This window comes from Melopsittacus undulatus, chromosome 3, assembly GCF_012275295.1.
Source record: "Melopsittacus undulatus isolate bMelUnd1 chromosome 3, bMelUnd1.mat.Z, whole genome shotgun sequence".
NCBI lineage: Eukaryota > Metazoa > Chordata > Aves > Psittaciformes > Psittaculidae > Melopsittacus > Melopsittacus undulatus.
This window is the reverse complement of record NC_047529.1, coordinates 20,466,284-20,488,134: the sequence shown is the minus strand read 5'-3', so window position 1 is coordinate 20,488,134 and position 21,851 is coordinate 20,466,284. Positions and strand designations below refer to the sequence as shown.

The 21,851-nt window shown below is 36.8% G+C and overlaps 1 protein-coding gene across 5 annotated transcripts in view; it reads right to left on the bottom strand.

The window, feature by feature from the left end:
• ATAD2B (ATPase family AAA domain containing 2B) overlaps positions 1 to 21,851 on the bottom strand; it is a 78,323-nt gene that overhangs the window by 31,726 nt on the left and 24,746 nt on the right. For 4 of the 5 annotated variants that reach the window (XM_034060417.1, XM_034060419.1, XM_034060420.1 and 1 more), the window contains exons 9-21: positions 21,503 to 21,601; positions 20,257 to 20,368; positions 19,266 to 19,381; positions 18,314 to 18,488; positions 17,478 to 17,566; positions 16,351 to 16,510; positions 15,344 to 15,434; positions 9,468 to 9,779; positions 5,711 to 5,843; positions 2,747 to 2,933; positions 1,900 to 2,085; positions 1,144 to 1,279; positions 641 to 837 (exon numbers count right to left, since the gene is read on the bottom strand). In XM_034060417.1, coding sequence (XP_033916308.1) covers positions 641 to 837; positions 1,144 to 1,279; positions 1,900 to 2,085; positions 2,747 to 2,933; positions 5,711 to 5,843; positions 9,468 to 9,779; positions 15,344 to 15,434; positions 16,351 to 16,510; positions 17,478 to 17,566; positions 18,314 to 18,488; positions 19,266 to 19,381; positions 20,257 to 20,368; positions 21,503 to 21,601 — 1,993 coding nt within the window. The remainder of the gene's footprint in view (positions 1 to 640; positions 838 to 1,143; positions 1,280 to 1,899; positions 2,086 to 2,746; positions 2,934 to 5,710; positions 5,844 to 9,467; positions 9,780 to 15,343; positions 15,435 to 16,350; positions 16,511 to 17,477; positions 17,567 to 18,313; positions 18,489 to 19,265; positions 19,382 to 20,256; positions 20,369 to 21,502; positions 21,602 to 21,851) is intronic. The other variant, XM_034060418.1, reaches the window with a different exon arrangement.

Sequence of the window (21,851 nt, the reverse complement as noted above, 5' to 3'; positions counted from 1 at the left end):
TTCAGAAGCAATTAAGCATTTTTTTTAATTAGCAAGCTTACAAAGCACCAGCATCTGATCTCAAATTCAGACTGAACATAGTCTTATTCATACAGCAGCACCTGAAAATAGATTTGCAGATCAAACTGTCTCAGTTAGGTGTGCACGCACCATAATCGACCACTTAATGCCTTATAATGTGCTACCATCTGTGATTAATGGCATCCACAAGCGTTACTGCTGAAATTATTCAACAATACTATTAATGCTGAATACATTACAGAACACAGATCACTTTCCCAATATTATCATGCCTATGATTACAATGCTGTAAAAGCTTTTATTAAAGAATTATATTTATGGTTTCAAATATTTCAGGAGCATTGGTAGCAGCAGGAGCAATGGCATTTCTAAATGCTGATTTCAGTTATAAAACTGACAAGAATGCACAAGGTCACTCATATAGCCAAAGAACACTCTCCAACTCCTTGCACCACACATGATGAGGCTGTGACTATCTCACCAGCTACAAATCAGCATTTTAGCCTGGAAAGATCATGGATCAAGCATCTATTTTTCTAACATCAATTTCCTTTTTTCAATTTATATTCTTTTTTCTAACGGTTTCAACTTCATTGTTTGCACATTACTGAAACAAGACCTCTTCAATATCCACCGGTTTGCTGAAGATGTTAAAGCGTTTGTCTGTGGCCAGCCTCTTGGTAACATCCCTGAGAAACAACCGCAGCTCTCTCAATGTGTTTTCCTCCTGGTCCTCCATTCGCTGCTTTTCTGCTTCTGACAGCTCGCGGGCTGGGCATGGCAGTGCAAGAGGAAGAACTTCCAGAGCACGAAGAGCTAGGAAAAAAAACCAAGAAGTCAGACAGTGGAAATAGTAACAAGACAATGATTCCTCGGATTATGCCACTCCAGATTTCATTATATACTTAATCTGCCTCATTGATCTAAGTATGACTGTATGTTTAACCCCATAACTCTCTCATTTCCAAACTTGATAAATGTAATGCACAAAATTTATTCTGGGCATCAATTAACACTGTCAAATGTACATTACACTGCCATTTACCCATAACTTTTGAAAAAGGAAAACATCACAAAACATTCAGACCACATTATAATTGTTTTTACTGTAACTTAGTTTACCAGCCTGTTTTCTTCTTGGTGGGGGCATTGCTGCCTCATCAAGAATTAACCCTTTGAAAAATCGCAATCTGTCTTCTTCACTTGGTTTCTGAATATAGAAAACCTCTTCATATTGGATTCTGAAAATACATTTCACCTAAAAAAAATAATAATAAAAAAATGAAAACTGAGCTGCCACTCAAAAATACGTGAATAAACTTAGCTACAAAAATAGGAAAGCTACAGGAAAGAAGACAGTAAACTCTACTGAAAGCTGCAAATACAGCTTAGGGAAAACAAATCCTTGTAATTCTCACTGAATTTTATGTAGTAACTAAACTTGCAGTACCCCATGATACCAACAACAGCCACCTCTGCAGTGAAAAAAAGAGAAAGGGCAGGAGGGGAAAAAAAACAGTAAAAGAAAAGGGTTGTTGAAAAAAACAGGAACTCCCCTCCCCCATCCTGAGCCTCAGAATATGTAAAGCTAAAGGCTAGGCCTTTAGACTAAATCTGCATTTAACTACAGTGGAGTAATTTGTCAAAATGAACAATTTTGTCTTCTCAAAGTAGTATGGAAATTATGAAAATCAGTAATATGGGCATACAGTCCTCATTAAAGAAGATTACAAACATTTAATTAATATTACATTTCCAGTTTTATATATTTTAAATTACATTAGAAAACCACTGCATAACAGAATGGTTTTACATGATCAAAACATTCTGAAAAGCACACACCTCCCTTAAAAATGCCCGCTTCCAGTATGAACTTACCTCTTCAGGCAAATCACTATACATGGACTCAGAGGTAGACAGTAGAAATATAGGGGAGAAAGATGGTATGTCTTGCAGCAAAGTTAGAAAAGTAGCTCTCACAGTTTCACTGACAGCTTCCCACCAATCACCAATATGAGGCATGTAAACAATACTTGGTACTGTTCTTCGAGCTTCACGAAAGATCTAATTAGAAGAAACAGTGGTATTTAAACTAAGAAACAAATTGTTATTATCACTTGTGAGTAATAAAATTATTGTGGACTAGGAAATTATACATGTTTGTGATATTTTATATACAAATATTCCAGTAAAATGTAATTATCTAAAGAGAAAGGCTTCTAAACATGCATTTGTGACTGTTAGCTAGGGAGTCTATGTGCTAGGGAGACTACAGAACAACTACTTGTCATATATGCTTTAAAAACTTGCTAAAACTGAACAGTCAGGATGAAAATTAAACTAGACTGCAATCCATGCAAAATCCACTGCAAACTGTTTTGAAACCTGAAACATTTAAAACTGAGTATATGAACCCAGACCCACAGCACACCAATTCCTACACAAGCTAATAAAATGAAATTCAGGAACTGAATACCCGGATTAAATTTACTGGATATTAGGTATGTGACTAAGGGGGCAAGTTAAAAATGTAATTATTCTCACTAGTCAGCAGAGAGATCTCAATCACCCTCTAGAGATCCCTTTCTTTTAAACATGAAAATAGAAGAAGCCTATGAAAACCTAGCTTTAAAGTTACATTCCAGTTAGCTGCCTTTATATTGATTCAACTAATCTGTTCCAGAATTACATAATTTACTCATTACAAAAGAATCTGCAATGTCACCTGGGCACATGATTCTTCAGGCGTTTTGGCACTGACTGAATAAAGTGCTGGCAGATCTAGCCTGTGTACAGAGAATTTTTCAAGAGTGTGCAACAGTGCTGGAGCAAGGTGCGAAGTCTGACCCGAACCTCTCTCTCCAGATAGCAGTAACCTTGGTCTGTAAGAGGTTGGCTGGTGATAAGCTGACCTACAACAGAGCAAAAGTTGCAAAGCAAAATTAACTTGCCAATGTTATCAATGGAATATATATAGTAGGGTACTTTAGAATCCAAAAGATTTTCAGTAATGGGTAAGGTTCCTACGACAGTGAAAAAAGATTCAACTAACTCTACTATACCTTAACACTACTCCAAAGTCTCCAAAGCTCAAGCTTTGTCTATTCTTTGATTTCACAACAATTCAAACCCATCTACGATAAACCACACGTACATTAAATTCATGAAAATTCTGACACAGTTTATTCAGAATTAATTTCTTGAGCATATAAAAAGATTTAATGGACTTTCAGTGAATATACTCATTTAATCAGGTCTACTTCAGTCCTAACTGCTACACATCTCTTCAGCAGCATCAGGAATCCAAGGTTAATCCATTCATCTTTTAAGTACCACCCAAACTTCCAAAATCCACCTAAGATTTCAATACTATCTTTAATTAAAAAATACAGTTGAATAAATCACTATTCTTCTTCTATTCAGCAGATTTTCAGACAGACAAAAGATTTTGAAGTAAAAACTGCAAAAGTAAACTTATTTTTTGTTTTTGCTGTTGAGAAGAAATTGTAAGGAGTGCATTCAAGGATTTTGGGGGTTTTGTTTGTCTGTTTGTTTGTTTATTTTGGGTGGGAGTTACCCTGTTTTGGTGACAAGTGAGACATGAAGAGAGAAGCATTTGTTTTTTCCACTATAAGTCTTTCCCATGTATAGAAAATTGGTTATGATACATGAGGGTTTTTTTTTTTTTCATTAATTTGCCTCTGACCTCATTAAAGCATTTTTTATCTGCACATCAATCATCTTGGGCAATGCAACAAACCTAGCTGGTTTTATTTCAGGTTAAATCTTTTGTAACAGCTATCAACATTGTTGACTTTTGGCTTTTCAGTTCTAACGGTGGTTACACACACAGACAGTGATCAAAAATGCTCAGAAAGATAGCTTAAGAGAGGCTTACATACTTTACAAAAGTAAATATACTCATCAAGATTATTTTATTTAAACACATACCCACCCAAATATATACTGTTGTTCTGCTTTGGGGTTCCCCCTTCCCAACCTCCCAACAAAAAGCTTAAATTTGGTATTAAAATACTTGAGTATGTATTACGTGCATTACACAAAAATTTTAGCAGTTTTCCACAAGATGGCTCTAGTAAATAGCACTACTACTGTACACTTTGCCTAACCTCATTTTCTTTATTTAGCAAACTCCCTGCAGAACCCCTTAAAAAGTAGTCTAAAACTGTTCTTAATACAAAGCAAATAAATGTTAGTTTATCATTGTTAATTACTGCAGACAGTCCAATCTATACAGGAAAGACTCATCCAAATTTTACACACACTTTCTAAATTTCCATTTTCTCAAAACATTCCATGAAAAAACAACAAAGAAAGATGTTAGAAATGCTGAATGCATTAATCATATAATGCGTAGAAACAGCTGCAGAAGCTCAACAATACTTCAGACCCAGGAAAAACAAACAATCCTTCCAAAATATTCTTACATACCTCTCTTCCCACTTCATCTTTCAAATCAAAATGATTTGTTATAATTAAAAACTGCTGTTGACATCCTTCTAAACTCCATCTGCCTATTGCAAATTAGTTCTGAGTACTGTGTCTAGGATGTAGACCTTCCCAAGATCACTTACACATGTAAAACTCTTGTCCATACAGTGAAGTGTTTTTATTATGGAACAGCATTGCCACCACATAGAAAAAGATCTTCTTTGATACCACTCCTCATGTAGAATAACATAGTTTTCATAGAATCATAGTTAGGGTTGGAAAGGACCTTAAGATCATCCAGTTCCAACTCCCCTGCCATGGGCAGGGACACCTCACACTAAACCATATCACCCAAGGCTCTGTCCAACCTGACCTTGAACACTGTCAGGGATGGAGCATTCACAACTTCCCTGGGCAACCCATTCCAGTACCTCACCACCCTCACAGTAAAGAATTTCTTCCTTATATCCAATCTAAACTTCCCCTGTTTAAGATTTAACACATTGCACCCTGTCCCGTCACTATAATCCCTAGTGAAGAGTCCTTCTCCAGCATCCCTGTAGGCCCCCTTCAGATACTGGAAGGCTGCTATGAGGTCTCCATGTAGCCTTCTCTCCTCTGGCCTGAACAGCCCCAGCTTTCTCAGCCTATCTTCATATAGGAGGTGCTCCAGCCCCTGATCATCTTCATGGCCCTCCTCTGGACTTGTTCCAAGAGTTCCATGTCCTTTTTATGTTGAGGACACCAGAACTGCACACAATACTCCAAGTGAGGTCTCACAAGAGCAGAGTAGAGGGGCAGGATCACCTCCTTTGACCTGCTGGTCACCCTCCTTTTGATGCAGCCCAGGATACGGTTGGCTTTCTGGGCTGTAAGCACACACTGAAGTCAGCTCATGTTCATTTTCTCATCGACCAACACCCCCAAGTCCTTCTCTGCAGGGCTGCTCTGAATCTCTTCTTTGCCCAACCTGTAGCTGTGCCTGGGATTGCTCCAATCCAGGTGCAGGACCTTGCACTTGGCATGGTTAAACTTCATGAGGTTGGCATCAGCCCACCTCACAAGCATGTCAAGGTCCCTCTGGATGGCATTCCTTCCCTCCAGCGTATCAACCGAACCACACAGCTTGGCATCATCGGCAAACTTGCTGAGGGTGCACTCAATCCCACTGTCCATGTCAGCGACAAAGACAAATAGTTTTACATACCTGATTACATGTATTTAGAGAAACACTCACATTGTAAAATGAAGGTAGGGTTTATGTATAGCAGCTGATGACTGTTTCTTTGGTGATCCTGAGTGACAGCTTGTCTCAAAAATTGACGAAGCATTCTCATCTTCACTATCATCTAATATTAAACTTGGTACATCTGTTCCAAGAAATATATTAATTAGAATCTTATCACTTCTCAATAAATGCAAAACAAGAAAAGATATTACAATTTTCTTCATGTAAATTGTAACACATTTTCAAACATAGAAAAAATGCATTTAACTATCAGAACACAGAATAATAAGTACTTATTACTTCAAAAACCAAAACAAATTAAATATTGTAGAAGTCTAATCATAATTACAATTTATATTTTTAAATCATCAAGCTGAACAACTTCCTGAATACAACAAATATTTATATTGTTATGAAATGCTTCCCTTGGTTTTATTTCACAGCTAGAGGTTTTTCAAGGATAAAGTTATAAAATCTGCAATTCCTCAGACTACACAGAACTTTGTACTTATTTACTTGCTGTAAGTGCACAAATTTTTACAGGCACACTTCTTCCAAACTTATTCTCAGCACTACTGAGACAATATATGTTTATGAAGAGCTGCTTTCCACCCTCTGATCATTTGCCAAAGAATATCAAATTACTGTTTATCATAGTCACTTCAATTCATTCCAAGTTCATTTACTATACATTAACCTATTTTGATCCCTTTGGTAGTAGATTAGTATAATGAACTGAAGTACATTATAAACTTTCAGAAACTAAAAGTTAAAAGACTGATTACATTCAAAAGGCAGACTGCAGGGACAATTACAAAAATTACAAATATGGCACTAAAACAAAATAACCGGCTGACAGCTGAAAATCAGGTACAGCTAAATCAGTCACTAAAACCACAATGGGATTAAAAGTGGACTGCTGTGATTTGATAATGGGAAGATACTGTTGCAACATCTTTAATTGCCCCAGGAAAGGAGTTCAGTTGATGTTACCCTATACAAGCCACTCATTCTCACTCCCATATTAAAAAAGGTCTGCAATGATGGGATGAAAAAGATCACAGCCACTCAGCTGAACAGTAAGAGCAGCGCAGAGGCCAGCTCTTAGGAAGCAAATGCTCTGCAATGAATGAGGAGCATTTCTGAGAGCATCTCAGGCTTGCTGCAGCACAGTGCTGAGTGCAACCACCAGACAACCTAACAGTAGCTCAAGGTGGCCACCACTGCTTAGAAAATGTACTGCTGTGAAATGGGAGAGTGAAATACAGAGAAATGTGTTACTCTCAGATATATGACCCACTGCATAATTTGCCTGATTTCCATGAAGCCATGGCACAGGTCCCTCTAAACTGATCAAACCACCACCACAGGACAAAATAATCTTTAAAGCAGCATTAAGTGTTGGACAGAGATGCCACCTAGACATACAGTCCAAGGAGAAATTGTTAAGAGACAATGAAAGCTAGTCCATAGCAAGAAAAAAAGCAGTTCAGAAGCTGCTCGACACTTAGCTCTGGCAAGAGCAGAGACCTTCAAATCAAATGAACATTGGCCTCCTAAAACTTGGCTCCCTCCAGTCCTTAAATAGGCAGAATTTTTCTGCTATATCAAAGGCAGATCATAGGGTAGAACACAGAGTAAAACCTATGCTCATGCACTGGACATAGCTTTCATTTCCTAAAATACATAATTATTTTAAAAGGCAGCCCATCTTTTAATCCCAAGCATCAAGCCTCTGTGACATTCTTTGCTTGTACGCCTGACTCACTGGATTATAAGAAACAGGTATGATTAGTGAACTCAAAAGACATGTAGAAAACCAAATCTGAAGACTGTAAGCACACGAGTAAGCATCTGCTATATACCTGGCTCCATAATTAAGAAAAACTGAAGCCCTAGTGTGTAATCTATATTTACATTTATAATCATTGTAAGTGAAAGTGGGTTTTGCTGCTTCTAACATGGATTAAGCTTATTACTCAATATTTTGGAGGGCTTAAAGGATTAAGAATAACAATCAAGGTACAGCAGAAATGTTAAAAGAAACCTTAGTCCATGTATCTTCAAAACTGATTATCTACAAATATTTTAAAGTAGCCATAGCTACATAGCCATAGCAGCAGAATTATCTAGTAAAACTACTATTTAAAACAATAAATGCTTCCAAACTCAGTTTGTAAGCAATGAGTAGTAAAAAACAGGATTGTAAAGAATGTAACTGAGGAAAATATTCTGAACTACAGCTTTACAACAAAGCCAGGGACTCCCAATTCATTCCTTCAACAATAATGACTATCTCTATGTTGGACATTACCAGCAAGTTAACACTATATGGAGACTTTAGCACCTTAAACAACTTTGGTCATGAAAACCTGATCTGGTCAAGGGAGCCTAATACAACCCGACTGCAGATGCAAGCCAGCTCATTTCTCCCTACTAACCACTACATGCTGCCAGGCCCTATCTCATGCTAACTTCAACCCTTGTTAAAACCTCCAACTATCCCACAGTCAGCAGAAAACTAACCTGACAAAAATCCATAATTTTTGGATGCATTTGCTGGCTGAAATGGTTTAACAAAGGGCCTGAAGTACTAGAGTAAGTGAAAGGGACAGAGCAAAAGTAGACAGCTGGGCTGGAGGAACTTCTGCCAGCACAAGGATCAGCTTTAGCTGCCTGGGCTGCAGTCTGAAAGTGTGCTCTGGAGTAAGAACGTAAAGAAAGTCACAGCTGTCACAGATTTGGACTATTTTCAAATTAATCACACACAACAAGTACTGTTTACACAGTTGGGGGAATGAGGGCGATCCCAGATAAGAACAGTAGAAAATAGTATACCAGAAAAAGAAGGTATTAAAACTAAGATACCTTGTTCAAATTAAACTTCCAAGAAATGAGCAGGATAACTATTAAAGCGTGTCTCAGAGAAGACCCAGGTAAAAAAAAAAACAAAAAACAACAAAACAGTTTTGACTCACTGCAGTCAAAACAGCCAGTTGCATTCCTTTTTATTCCCTTCTTTCTCACTGCACTCACATTGCTCCCATTGCAGCAGTGTTCTGGCATACATCTGACCCCTTAGTGAGTTGATTTTACTCATTAATTTGTCAAAAAGCTAACTTGACAAAACAGCGAATAGTTCTCCGCTTGCTAAGCCAGCAGAAGCACCTCAGAGGATGAGGAGTGAACTGGGCCAGTTTAAGGGGAGGGAAGCCTCAGGATTTTCTACTTAACCAATGACCATTGCATAGGCTCAGGTATCTCAGATAACCGCAATCTCACCAGCTGTGCTGCAAGCTCCCCTCATCACTCCTTTGCAGCCTGCTTCTGCCCCATCAACAAAGGACAGGGCACAGATAACTGACACTCAAGACAGGAACACCCATTCCAGGTCCTGACATACTAAGACAGGAACATCAGTTCCAGTTCCTATTACCAACACAACGTTATCTTAGTACTTAATTTTGTGTTGCCTGAGCATCTCCATTATTTCCTGTACCTAATCTGCAAATTACTTGGGGGTTCTCCTTTTTTCAGGTGGCACTCATTCCTATGTGATCTTGGTCTATATAGGTCAGTTTATTAAATTCCACAGCAATGTGGAATCAGCAAAAATAATTCTGAACATCCAAGTGGATTGTATTAACATATTAGCACTGAACCAAATACACACCAGGTTTAAGGCTAGCAATACAAGAAAGCCAGTTGAAATATTTCCAAATTCTAACAGCATTTGCAAAAAGAAAGCCCAAACCAAACCACATACCTTCACTTTTGTCACCCTGGCTGAATTCAGCATGAGGGAACACTTTGTGTAAAACCTCAAGAAGGTTAGTGAAGGTACGCTCCAACAGTGGTCTGATCACAGGAGATAATGCATGTCCTGAAGATGTCACGGCACGTTGGGAAGCAGGCACAATGTTCTGCATTGCATGATAAAAATCCTGCGCGCTGAGAACTACTGAAGAAACATCAAGCTGCAGTTTCTGACTGCTCACATAAATCTGGGGATAGCGTCGTCTCAGGGCAATCAAGGCAGCCTCAGTGCAAAGTGCTTTTATGTCAGCTCCACAGTACCCTAGTGCACACAAAAACAAAAATATCTTCCATGAAATAGCATTGCTGTGCTACACACATGCCTAAAGCTAAAAACAATCAGTAATACTTAATTGTTAACGTTCACAAACCATCTGTCAAAAGGCATCAGGTCATAATCCAGTGACTATATTATGTACCAAGAAATTATGTCCAGGAATACTGAAATATAGTAAGAAATTAATTCCACACTGTCGTACATTTTCACTATAGCACATTATATAGTGTATTTTCATCCCAGGGTTATTGCTCTGTCATGGCTTTCTTTTTCTTAATATTGTCTAAAGTATGTGTGCAATTTTAACAAGCCAGTCCCCCTCATCCTTTTTTATTTTAATATCTCTACATGAATATAATTTTTAAGAGTAAAGTAATTTTGTTCTACTGGATGAACATTACCAACTTTAAACTTTTACAGACTGAGAAAATGAGCAGTATAAAGAGAAGTGTTTCGTGAGTAGAATATGGAAGAGATGAAACCTCTTGAAAAAGCATGCTGTGGACTCTTTGAAAAATGTGAAATTTTACTATCAGGACATTTTTTCAGACTTTTTATTAGTTTCATAATTTTACTAATATAACCAGAAGACTAGAAAAACTACCAAAAAGCACTAGAATTTTAATTTAGACTGGGTTCATAAATATCTACATCATTGCTTCATCATCACTGAAAAACACAGATCTGATAATTATGAAATACTGAGCGACTTAATACCTTTGTGTGTTCTGTAGTACTAATGGTTTGGGATTTTTCCCCAGAGCTAGAAATTAGATTTCAAATTTTTCCGTATCTCTCAGCAAGAGACAATAATATCCATGGTATTTTGTAGCACCATAGTTCCACCTTTCAAAAAATGTGAGACACAGCTCCAGTGAGAAAAGTCTTTTAGAGAATTATAGTAGCTGTAGGAAAACATGCTGCAGTGAGGTACTGCCACATAAAAGTTCATGGGTTTGCAGCAAAGTGTTTATAGAAACTAATTAACCAATTATTTGGTGACATTATTCTCAGTCAACTTTTTTTAAACTTTTTTTATCCTCCTCCCAGTCCTACAGCTTTTGCCTTTTTTTCTTCTCTATATTTTCTTTCTAATAATTTTTCTTCTCTATTATTGTATTGGTCTTCTGGCAGCACAGAATCCCAAAACTGAACCCTGCCTTGTTTCTCTCTCTACCCTCTGATGTGCTGCTGGCACACACACTTTTACAAGACCCATACAGCAACAACAAACAAGGCTGATTCCATACACTGTTGAAAAATAAAAAAGGAAGCAATATGTAAGACAATCTCCCATCCCCATCTTTCAGACATAAAAATTTGGGAGATAATAATATAAGATACCAACTTTTTCATCTACAAAGATGACTTAAATCAGGTGAGACTTCAAATTCCAGATGAGTTTCTCATGTATACTTGAAAAATAACTTTTTAAAAAGAAAAAAATCGTATAAAAAAACCTACAAAAAAAAAATCCCACCAAACAGAAGATCACCATAAATATTAGACTCCTTCTGTAACTTTTAAACTAAGCTTTCCAATTTTGTAGTAAGATTAGTAGCAGTAATGGTATAAACTTGATGAGCAGTCACTGTGACTGTTATATAGAAGTTTGCAGCAATTCACAAGTTATCCTGAAGTAAATACACGTGACATTTGAAATGTATTACATCCACTATACTAATCAATAGGAAACTAATTATTTCCAGCACTAAGGTTGTATTTAGCTAACCTCTATCATGAATAATCAAAACCATGAAGGCAAACTCCATCAACCATGTGAACCCATTAAGACAGTATCTACAGGTGCATCAGAAAAATCAAACACAAGGTTCTTTCTCTATATTCTGCTTTGTTCACATTCCCACTTAAACCAGTCCACTTTTCATCTAACAAGCACAGTGGATTAAACAAAAAGTGCTGGGGACATTAAATCAAAACTTAAATCAAAGATGTGCTAGAGATGTAACACCCTGAATGCCTGTCACCTTAAAAACTAGTTTAGTATCTTCATGACAAAAAATTCAGCAGCTCAGGAGCTACATCCTTTCCAATTTTTCTATTAATAAATGCTGTAATATCACTTGCTAACAGTCATTTTAATCACCGCTTGTATATCTCCAAAGAATTGCAAAATTAGGAAATAATAGCCTGTAGCCTATTTTAAAAATTAAATTCTCAGGTGATCAGATACACAATTAGTCTCCATTTCTACTTTTCATTTCTCAAGCGCAATTACATTTGAAGACTAATAATTGGTATCTCTTTTTGAGGGACTCTCTTGTGCATACCGTACATCCATTTCAGTGACAGGAAAACTAGAAAAATCCCATAGAACATTAAAAAGCATTTTTAGTTCTAAATAGTAAATGCACACTGATGAAGAGGAAGAAAAATGTAGTAAAGTATTGTCAAAGCAAAATAAAATCTATCATGCCAACTGTAAATAACCTGAACCTATTTTTGCCCAAATTGACACTATCATATAAACACCAAGGTTCAGTGCTTTTCCTTCCACTTTTTGAAGCAGCTCAGAAAGGATGTTCAATTTGGCAGGCAAAATGTACTGGCACATCTTAACTTAGCACAAAACAAGTATTCTTGTCAAGTACCCATTTTGTTCTACCTATCACCACCATGCTATGCTTAACATTTTGAAGTACAACTTTCAAAGAGTAGGATGGCAAACAAGTGAATTCCTGTACAGGTTTCCAAAGACTGCACTTTGATTACTGCAATTTTAAAGCCATACTCTTCCACCCCTACAGTGCAGAAATCATGTCTTCTTTAAAACTCTGCCTAATATCAATTCCAAAAACCTGCAACAAACTGCTATGGAACTGGGTGATGTTTAGGTGCATAAAATTGACCAATTCTTCAATTTGTCATGCAACTCCCTGCAACTCCTAAAATGTACAACAGGGTAAGAGAGTTAGCCAACAACTCAGCATGATAATGGAAATGAGAAATAACTGGGTTTTTTTCTTTTTCTTTCTTTTTTTTCCAAAAGATTGTGAAAAACAAACACTAATGCCAAACTTCCCCCCTACAATAGGTTAGAAAAGAAACAAGGTGTCATTTTGCTACAAAATACTCCTGCAGTAATAAGGACAGAATAGAGTATTTTTAACACCATATTTTAACATCTTGAGTGTGATGGTTTGCTTCTTTGCAATTCTATTTAGCATTATTTAAATAACTTTTACTACACCACAAAAAGATTTAGCTGCAAGATGACAGATGCATTTTTTTTTGGTTGCTTGTTTGTTTTGTTTCCCGTAAGACTAACAGGTAGCAGTCTCTCTACCTACAGGAAGTTATCATTCAGAACAATGAAGTAAGCACAAGAGAGAAGGAAGAATTTTAAAAGCTCAGGGTATCTGGGGCCTATCTCCTGTAAGGAGAAAAAACAGTAATTACTTGTGTTTATTGAAGGTACTAATAAGACATCAGCGTGAGGTCTTCTGAGCAATTCTGTACTCTCCTCAAGCTGCTTCACTCTGTCTCGCACACACTGAAGTCATGCAGCCATTCAGTGAAGTGGGTTCTTTAATCCTCACATACATAGAAATCTCCAAAAATGTATGTGATCCGTAACACCTGGGACAAAAATCAACCCTCAGGAAATAACCTATTTTTTACAAGTCCTGGGGCTTTTCCCTTCTAATTTCTTTATAATTACACCCCTGGATGTTAAAAAGTTCCGAGTTGCACATACACCTGCTTCCCCAAAGTCATTTACTTTGGTAATATTTCAGCAGCTTTCTTCATCAGGATCCATACTCTTGTAGTTAAGTGTTGCCAAATTTGCTGAACCGGAGAGAGGTACAAACCATGCTGTGCAAAAAGCCTGCTGAGTCTAGGCAGCTTTTACTTGGGGAAGGCAAGAGTGCCGGGGTTCTTTTCACAGGGAGGAATGTTTGTTGGTTTTTAAAGAAAATCTGCACAACAAGAGGAAATCGCAGATCAGTACATACTGTATCATATATGACAAGTGTGCCAATGAGCCTGATTTGCAATGGCTGCAAAGAATCTGGAAAAGTCTGGTTGAATAATTAGTTCCTGAAGATTTCACTTATAGAAATGATGAGGCAATCTCATGATGAAGATGATAAACCAGTCTTACTTCAGCTGGCTTAAAAAGTCCTTGCAGTAGTCAGAAGGTTTTAATCTCAGATGTATGGAAACAGTTAAATTCCAAGATACCAAATGGAGACAATCAAGTGCACAGTAGTTGGACAGTAGAAAAAAAACAAAGAAAACAGGAAATGGTATTCTTTTTGTAAGCTGACTTTTCCACAGAACTGACAGGCTTTACTGAGCACAAAGAATGGCTTCCAAACTTACAAACAGCTTTCCCAACGGTCTGAAATTTTAAAATATAAACTTGTGTTCTCAATGCAGAAATATGGTGAATTTTCTAAGGCAACTGGGTTTTATCCCACCTATTCCCCTCTCTCCCACTAAGCAGCACCAAGTCCTTGTACAAATCAAGCAGAATTTACACAAAATGGGTTTGGCACATGCTGTCTTATACCCGGCAAAGCTTAAACTGGTGTTTGCTGGACAGTTATGTTTTCTCCTCACCAGAAGTTGTGGAGATCTTTGTGCATCAAAAGCGGAGGGATGCTGCTTCGATGATAGATGTCCCTGTAGATGAAGAGGATAATTCGGATGTACTGTAGATGACTGAATGGGCTGATGTTCTATTTAAGTTCTTATTTCTCTCATGATGGATTCCAATGCACAGGTATTTGAGACCATCCTGTTTCTAAGAACTTCAGTGCTTGTCCAAGCAGATGACTGACAGAGAATGGATCTTTGCATGACAAATTGTTGAGAAGAGATTGTGATTTGTGTTTTAGGGTCATTTCCTCTGTTAAATTCACTATAAAAATATATGGGTTTATTTCTGATGAACTTTTAAGCAGCAGGTTTATCTTGAACAACCATCCTCCATTCAGTACAGCAGGTCTTTGGGTGCTCCAAAGGTATATTTAATGTACTCATGGTGTGGTGCCTTTCCCCACCCCCGCCTATATCTACACTTTGAGGTTGTTCTGTGCTAGCAATCTGGAAAAAATTAATCCTTAGAAAGGCTCGTTAGTTTGTTGGATTTATGTCAGAGGAGAGCATGCGAGTCAGTAAAAACAAAACCAAAAAAAACCCACACAAGTACTGTTTTTTTTTTCCCTTCCACAAGAGGATAGAACAAAACCAAGTCTCCCTATCTCTTCTGTAATACATTACTATAATGTGCAGTTTACCTAAAGATTCCAATTCCCACTTAATTTTGAGGGTATGTATCCTATATGAGGACAGTGATGTTACAAAAAGGAAACGTCTACTGTATTTTCAAATGACTACTAGCTACTCAGTTTTAGTAAGACAGAAGCATTTCTGTTATAACAGAAAATATGTGTTGTTGAAAGTATAGAAGTTTAGAAAGGTAGAAATAATAAAATATCCCGATATACTTAACATACCTTCAAGGTTTTACATAGAAGAGAAAGCATCTATAGTAAAAGTACTAACATTAGACCACTCACCAACACATTTTTCAGCCAGTTCTCCTAAGAAAGGATCTGACAATTTGGGGTTCCAATCCCTGGTATGAATTTGTAAAATGTGCTTCCGTGCCTAATTAAAAAAAAAAAAAAGAGAAAGAAAAATCCCCAGAATTAGCAAGAAAATTCCATGTCAGAATATTTTTAGGAAAAAATGTTATTTATTCAGGTGAATGTAAAATTATTTTACCTGATTTTGACATGTTGCTGAGATGCATAAAGCAGAACTTAGCACTCAAAAGTCAAGAGCAAAAGTCTTCCCTTCTTTTTTAATTTCATATACATAATTTTTTTCAGTATACCTGCTGCACACTTTAATTGCTGTTTAATCAACACTATTATACATTAAATGATCAAACCTCGTGTTCTATGAGGAATTATAATTTTCTAATTTAATTCTTAATTGCTGCACCTATGATTAACAGATTCTACTGACAAATGCCTCACCAATTAATTTTCTGCAGAGAAGCACTGTACATAAACATGAACTTTGAATCTATTTAATTTTAAAATTCTACAGAATCCAAATACACCTATCAATATGCAGAGTAAATTTAAAGTATATAGCATGGCTGAGATTACAGAAGTCTAGAAAAAGGAAATGTTCCTGTTGTCTGGTTTTGTGTGTGCAACTGTGATGCGCTTAGCAGTCAACATGTCAAGAAAGCTATTTTCTCTTACCATAACTTCTAAAACTTCAATAGTTAGGGTTCATTAGAGAAATCCATACAAAACCATAGGTTTTAGACCAGCAATTCAAGTTAATGCAAACAATTTAGCTCTCCGTTTAGTTTTAACTATATTCTGAAGATGTGAAGTTCAGTACAACTTCATGTATATAATGTGTTTTTACTAAAAATGTTTTCCTAAAATTAAACATACTTACAAGTAAGAATGCATTTTATTATTTCATAAGCTTGGTTGTCAGGCATTCAGATGTTTATTATTAAGAAACATTTCTAGTATACATCTCCTCTATAAAGTTTTACCTTTTGATCAGGCAAGTTGAAAAGAAATTCCCTGTCAAAGCGACCAGGTCTCCTGAGTGCAGGATCTATAGAATCCAGTCTGTTTGTAGCACCAATTACAACTATTTCACCTCTATTATCCAGTCCATCCATTAGGGCAAGAAGAGTAGACACTATAGAGCTAAAAGAGAGTTTTCAAAAAAGAATGTGTAGGGAACATTGACAGAATCTTTACTTTTTAAACTGCAACATTCAGAGTTTCAAAGGAAAAAAAAAGTTAAAAAAAAATCCAGCTGCACAACTGTTTCAAGTCTCAAAATACAAAGGAAATTTTTAATATCATCTGTATTATACTTAGCATTATGATTCCAGTAGGGATTACACCAAATTTAAACTTCCTCCTTTAAATGCTTTGAGAAATGTGGGCTCAGGAATCTATTTAATGAACAGTGTATGCATTGTCCTGTTTAGAGCAACTGTAGCAGAAGAAAAATGCATCAAGAAGAAAGATGCATCAAGACAAAGGCTGCCGTAACCCGCTGGCTTCAAAATTTCCTTCCTGATGCCCTCATCTGAATGGAGGAAGACATACAGACAAATGGGGATGAAAGATACAAGTGCATTGCCCTAAAAAGCACAGGAACACTGAGACTGAAGGCAGACAGGAAAAATTTCAGCCAGCAGAAAACTGATGTAAAAAACATTTTAAAAAAATTACACAATATCAACTCAAGATAAATCTGCACACCCAGAAAATGACAGGGCTGTCCAGTTCATTTACAGAGCATTACAATTCATTATTTTAGAGTCAGATTTTTTCCAACTCTTTTTTATGTTGGATTGGTAAGAGACAATCTGTTTACAGTACAAAATCAGCAACCAGAAGAAAGACTGTGGAAATCTTGAAGTTAATGTGGCAGAAGGGTAATCTCCCCTACAACTCCATTCCCAGCAAATTAAAAGTTTGCCTGAAGAACTGAAAAGATGACTTTTGATGCCAGAACAGATCAATAATCTGTCCTTTCTAGTGTAAGTGGGCTTAAGCAAAAGTAAAAACCTTTCTTGGGAACTGAGTAAAATTACATTTACGAGTTTACCAAGATAATGTAGGATGTACCAAGATAATGGTAGCATATAAGAAATATTACCTGTGAATCTGATCTTGTCTACTAGAACGAACTGGAGCCAAACCATCTATTTCATCAAAAAATATTATAGAGGGTCTCATCAAGTATGCCTGGTATGCAAAAGAAAAAAACAAAATTCACTGTTAATTCATAATTCATCCATCAACACTGAACAAACACTTTATTATAAAGACATGCTAAACTAACACACACACTGAGACACCTTTGTTTAGAAGTATCCAGTCTGAAAATAAAACTGAATTTTCAACCCCAGCACTGATTCAGACAAAGCAAAAAAGACTGCATTCTCCTTTGAATAAGCAAGATGGCACCAGTGTATCAGTTTTACTGTGTGTTGGAGAGATTAGAGACAAACGCAGATGCCTTATGCTCAGTTACAGAGAACAGAATCTTATCTGCTTACAACCTGATTGTTTAGACACCTGTCTGAAATCTGCATTTCACTGCTTTATGTGTCTCTCTCCTCTGTCCATCACCTTCCAAGCCAAATAAGGACACTAAAATACACACAACTGATGCAATCCTGCATCCTTCTCTATGTAGTATTTACCTTGAACATGACAGTGAAACTCAAACTCGCAAATTAATTTTTTTCCCCAAACTACTTTGTCTGCTTCATTAATGGACAAATCAAGAGCCTTCTTCCTTTCATTTCAGAGCAAGAAAAACTGCTGCCAGCATTCCTCATTTTTGTATCTAAATACATAATTTAGACAAATCCTGTCCCATTTATGAAGATTTAGTTATTTAGTTTCAACTTTGGCTGTCTAACACAAAACAAAACAAAAACAAACAACATAGAGAGAAATTATGAAAAGTATGTATTTTCTTCTAACCTGATCAAAAAGGAGTCGAAGCTGACGTTCAGATTCACCAACCCACTTACTGAGACAGTCTGCTCCTTTCCTCATAAAGAAAGCCACCTTTTTGTCTCCTTGACTGCATTCATTAGCTAGAGCTCTAGCTACCAAGGTTTTACCTGTTCCAGGAGGACCATAGAATAAACAGCCCCTGAAGATAAATGGATCAACACAGTCACAAACTCATTTTATGTCTCCTGAAAAACTCCAAGTCAAATTTTATAATGAAGACAGGGAGCCTGGAGAAGAAAGACTGCAGTTCTACTATCATTATTTAGTGTGTTCCACATAATTAATAAGATCTAAGCTTGTTTTATGCTTCAAATCAGTAAATCTTTGCTTTGTAGAGAACATTAATCAAAAGCACATTAAGTTTCCAAAGGACTGATTTACACAAGCCAAATACTTCCTCAAGAAATAAATCTTAGGTAATACTTGAATCAGTGTCTGTTACTTCTTTGGAGAGACTCAAGTCCTTCAAATGACAAAAATATCCCGAAATTTTTAATTTACTTAGATTATGTGTACCCATCTAAATCACACACCAAGACACCTGATAAATATTAGAACCACACTGTAACATTATTCAGATTACTTCTATAGAAGAAACATCAGCATTTAGCTTGATTTAGTAAAATATTTGATGGCATAATGGAAGAAAGGCAAGGTACTACTAAACAGAATGCTTGGGAATTCTTACTTTGACCAAATCACAAAGTTTAACTTCCTACTACAAGAAAAATCAACTAGAATTTTGTAACTCTTCATCCCACTTATTACATTGATAGACAAGTGGGGTAGCAAACATGTAAGTCTATTTGAAATGAAAACACTTCAGGGAAATAATCAATTTCCTATGAGTTTTCAAGAGAAGCATTCTTCAGAACTTAATAAAATGAAATACAACAATAAAAGCAAATAGACCTACCTTGGTGGCTGAATTTTGAATTTCTCAAATATTTCTGGATAGAGAAGTGGAAACACTACCATTTCCTTAAGTGCAAGGATATGATGGCTCAATCCCCCTATACTATCAAAACGCACCTTAGGAAAAAAAAACAAACCATACAAAGCATGTATTGCAACACCTTTCCACATAAGTACCTTTACTTACAGGATTATAGAATCATAGAATGGTTAGGGTTGGAAAGGACCTTAAGATCATCTAGTTCCAACCCCCCTGCCATGGGCAGGGACACCTCACACTAAACCATGTCACCCAAGGTTTCATCCAACCTGGTCTTGAACACTGCCAGGGATCCAGCATTCACAACTTCCCTGGGCAACCCATTCCAGTGCCTCACCACAGTAAAGAACTTCTTCCTTCTATCTAACCTAAACTTCCTCTGTTTAAGCTTAAACCTGTTCCCCCTTGTCCTATCACTACAGTCCCTAACGAAGAGTCCTTCTTCAGCATCCTTGCAGGTCCCCTTCAGATACTGGAAGGCTGCTATGAGGTCTCCGTGCAGCCTTCCCTTTTCCAGGCTGAACAGCAAAACTTTCTCAACCTGTCTTCACACAGGAGGTGCTCCAGTCCCCTGATCATCCTCATGGCCCTCCTCTGGACTTGTTCCAACAGTTCCATGTCCTTCTTATGTTGAGGACTCCAGAACTTTGAAAATAAATTACAAACAACACTGTATTGATCGAGAGGAGTTCCATGAATTCTGAAAGTGTAAAAGAAGTTGAAAAAGCCAATTCTTGATTGCCCACATGAGGTTTATTCGGTTTGCAAGGTAACTGTGCCAAAGATACATGGACACCTACAGAGACCCAGCCTAAGGCTGAGAACAACTTTAGGTAAAGTCAGAGATCAGTATGCTTATTATGAATTTACTTCAACTCTAATGAGAGGCTGTGGTGAATTATGGTTATGCATAATTGAGGGAAGGAAAATAAAAAGTCCTAACAAAACTTACCGATTTATCAACAATCATAGGGTCAACATCAGCCAAACTTGCCCCAACTTTCACACGTTCTCGTAGGATTCCACTAGCTAAGTCTTCTGCTCTGAAGTTTAAAGGCAGGCACCTGTTCAACAAAAAATCCACCAAATAAATATCATGCTGTTTTGATCGTTTTGCTGCAATGGGAAGAACCAAGAGATGAAATGCCTTCCTACCTAAAGATAGAACCATCCTGGACTGATAAAGTAATCAAAATTAACCTTTTTATTGTGGCAATTATTCTTGTACATCTGGAAGTCCCTTAAATAAAAAGTTAGTTTATGCTTCCATACAGGTATTTCAATCTGAAGAACTAGGCTGGACAGACTACTTTGATTAAACACAGAAGAAACAATGTTGACCAAAAGAACAGGGCACTGTCCACTGACAGTGAGGAACTACTTATGCTCAGTATGGTAAGAAAAGGATTAACGGTAGAAGGAAAACAGATTTTTCAAAATACAGTTCATCGGAGTCCAGAGAAAAGAAGTATTTCTGGCAGATCAACCACAACTCACATCCACCTGTACCAGCCTCTTAGTGTATACGAAGAAGCTTCAGGCCAAATACACAGCTAAAGGGAGGAAGAAAGGTACCAAGAAGATACAGGTTATACTTGGAACTAAGTTGTAGACTGCTGGAATTGCTCGGGATGGAAAAGGGATCAGTGCGACAGACAGAAAAGATGGAAAAAAGATGAGAAAAAGCTTTTTTTCCCTTTTCCATTTTCCAACTATTGTATCTGTAGCAGTAAGGAAATTTACTGATATACCTTATAGATCTTCTGCTTTTAGATAACTGGTGAATAAATATAAGGTCAAAACAATATGCATTGAGTATCAATATGTGTTATTAAACAACAAGCAGAGAGAAGAATAAGAGCTAGTACTGGGAGTACAAGTGAACTAAATCAGACCAAAAACCACCAAGAACAAAAACCTATTTTAACTGACAGAAGCTGTTTGTCTTATAATCCAATTGAATCATACAGATATTCTTATCTTTCCATCATTTTATCACTATTGTTTATTACCTACTCATAAGACTTCAAATCTATTTTAATATATAACCAGGAATCCTCCTAAACCGTGTCTACAGGCAATTACAGGCAGAATCAAAAAAAGTCTGCAGAACTGATGAACATTATAGAATAGTTCTACTTGCTTTCTTACGAACAATAAAAATCAAACCCTCCTAAAGACCAAGGATGTTTTGATACCTATTTCTTGCTCTGGCCATGCTTTTGGATTTTCTTCTTTCAAAACGTTCTTCATCTGAAGAGGTTGTATCACTGCTGTGAATGGCATGCTTCTTTCTCCTATTGAAGTGGCAAAATAAACAAACTCAGTCCTTTCTGCAGTAGAATGGAACATTTTGATTCTTTTATAAAAAAGAAAATTGAAACAGCAAGTATAGTACAGTTCAGGCTTCGAATGAATGCAAATTTTTATTATGTATCAAAATAAACTTAGCAGGGAATAACATCTGATTTCAACATGAACATTACTAAAATAGTAGATCTCCATAAGATACATGGTCCATGTTATCTCAGCAAGTGTGATTGAGTA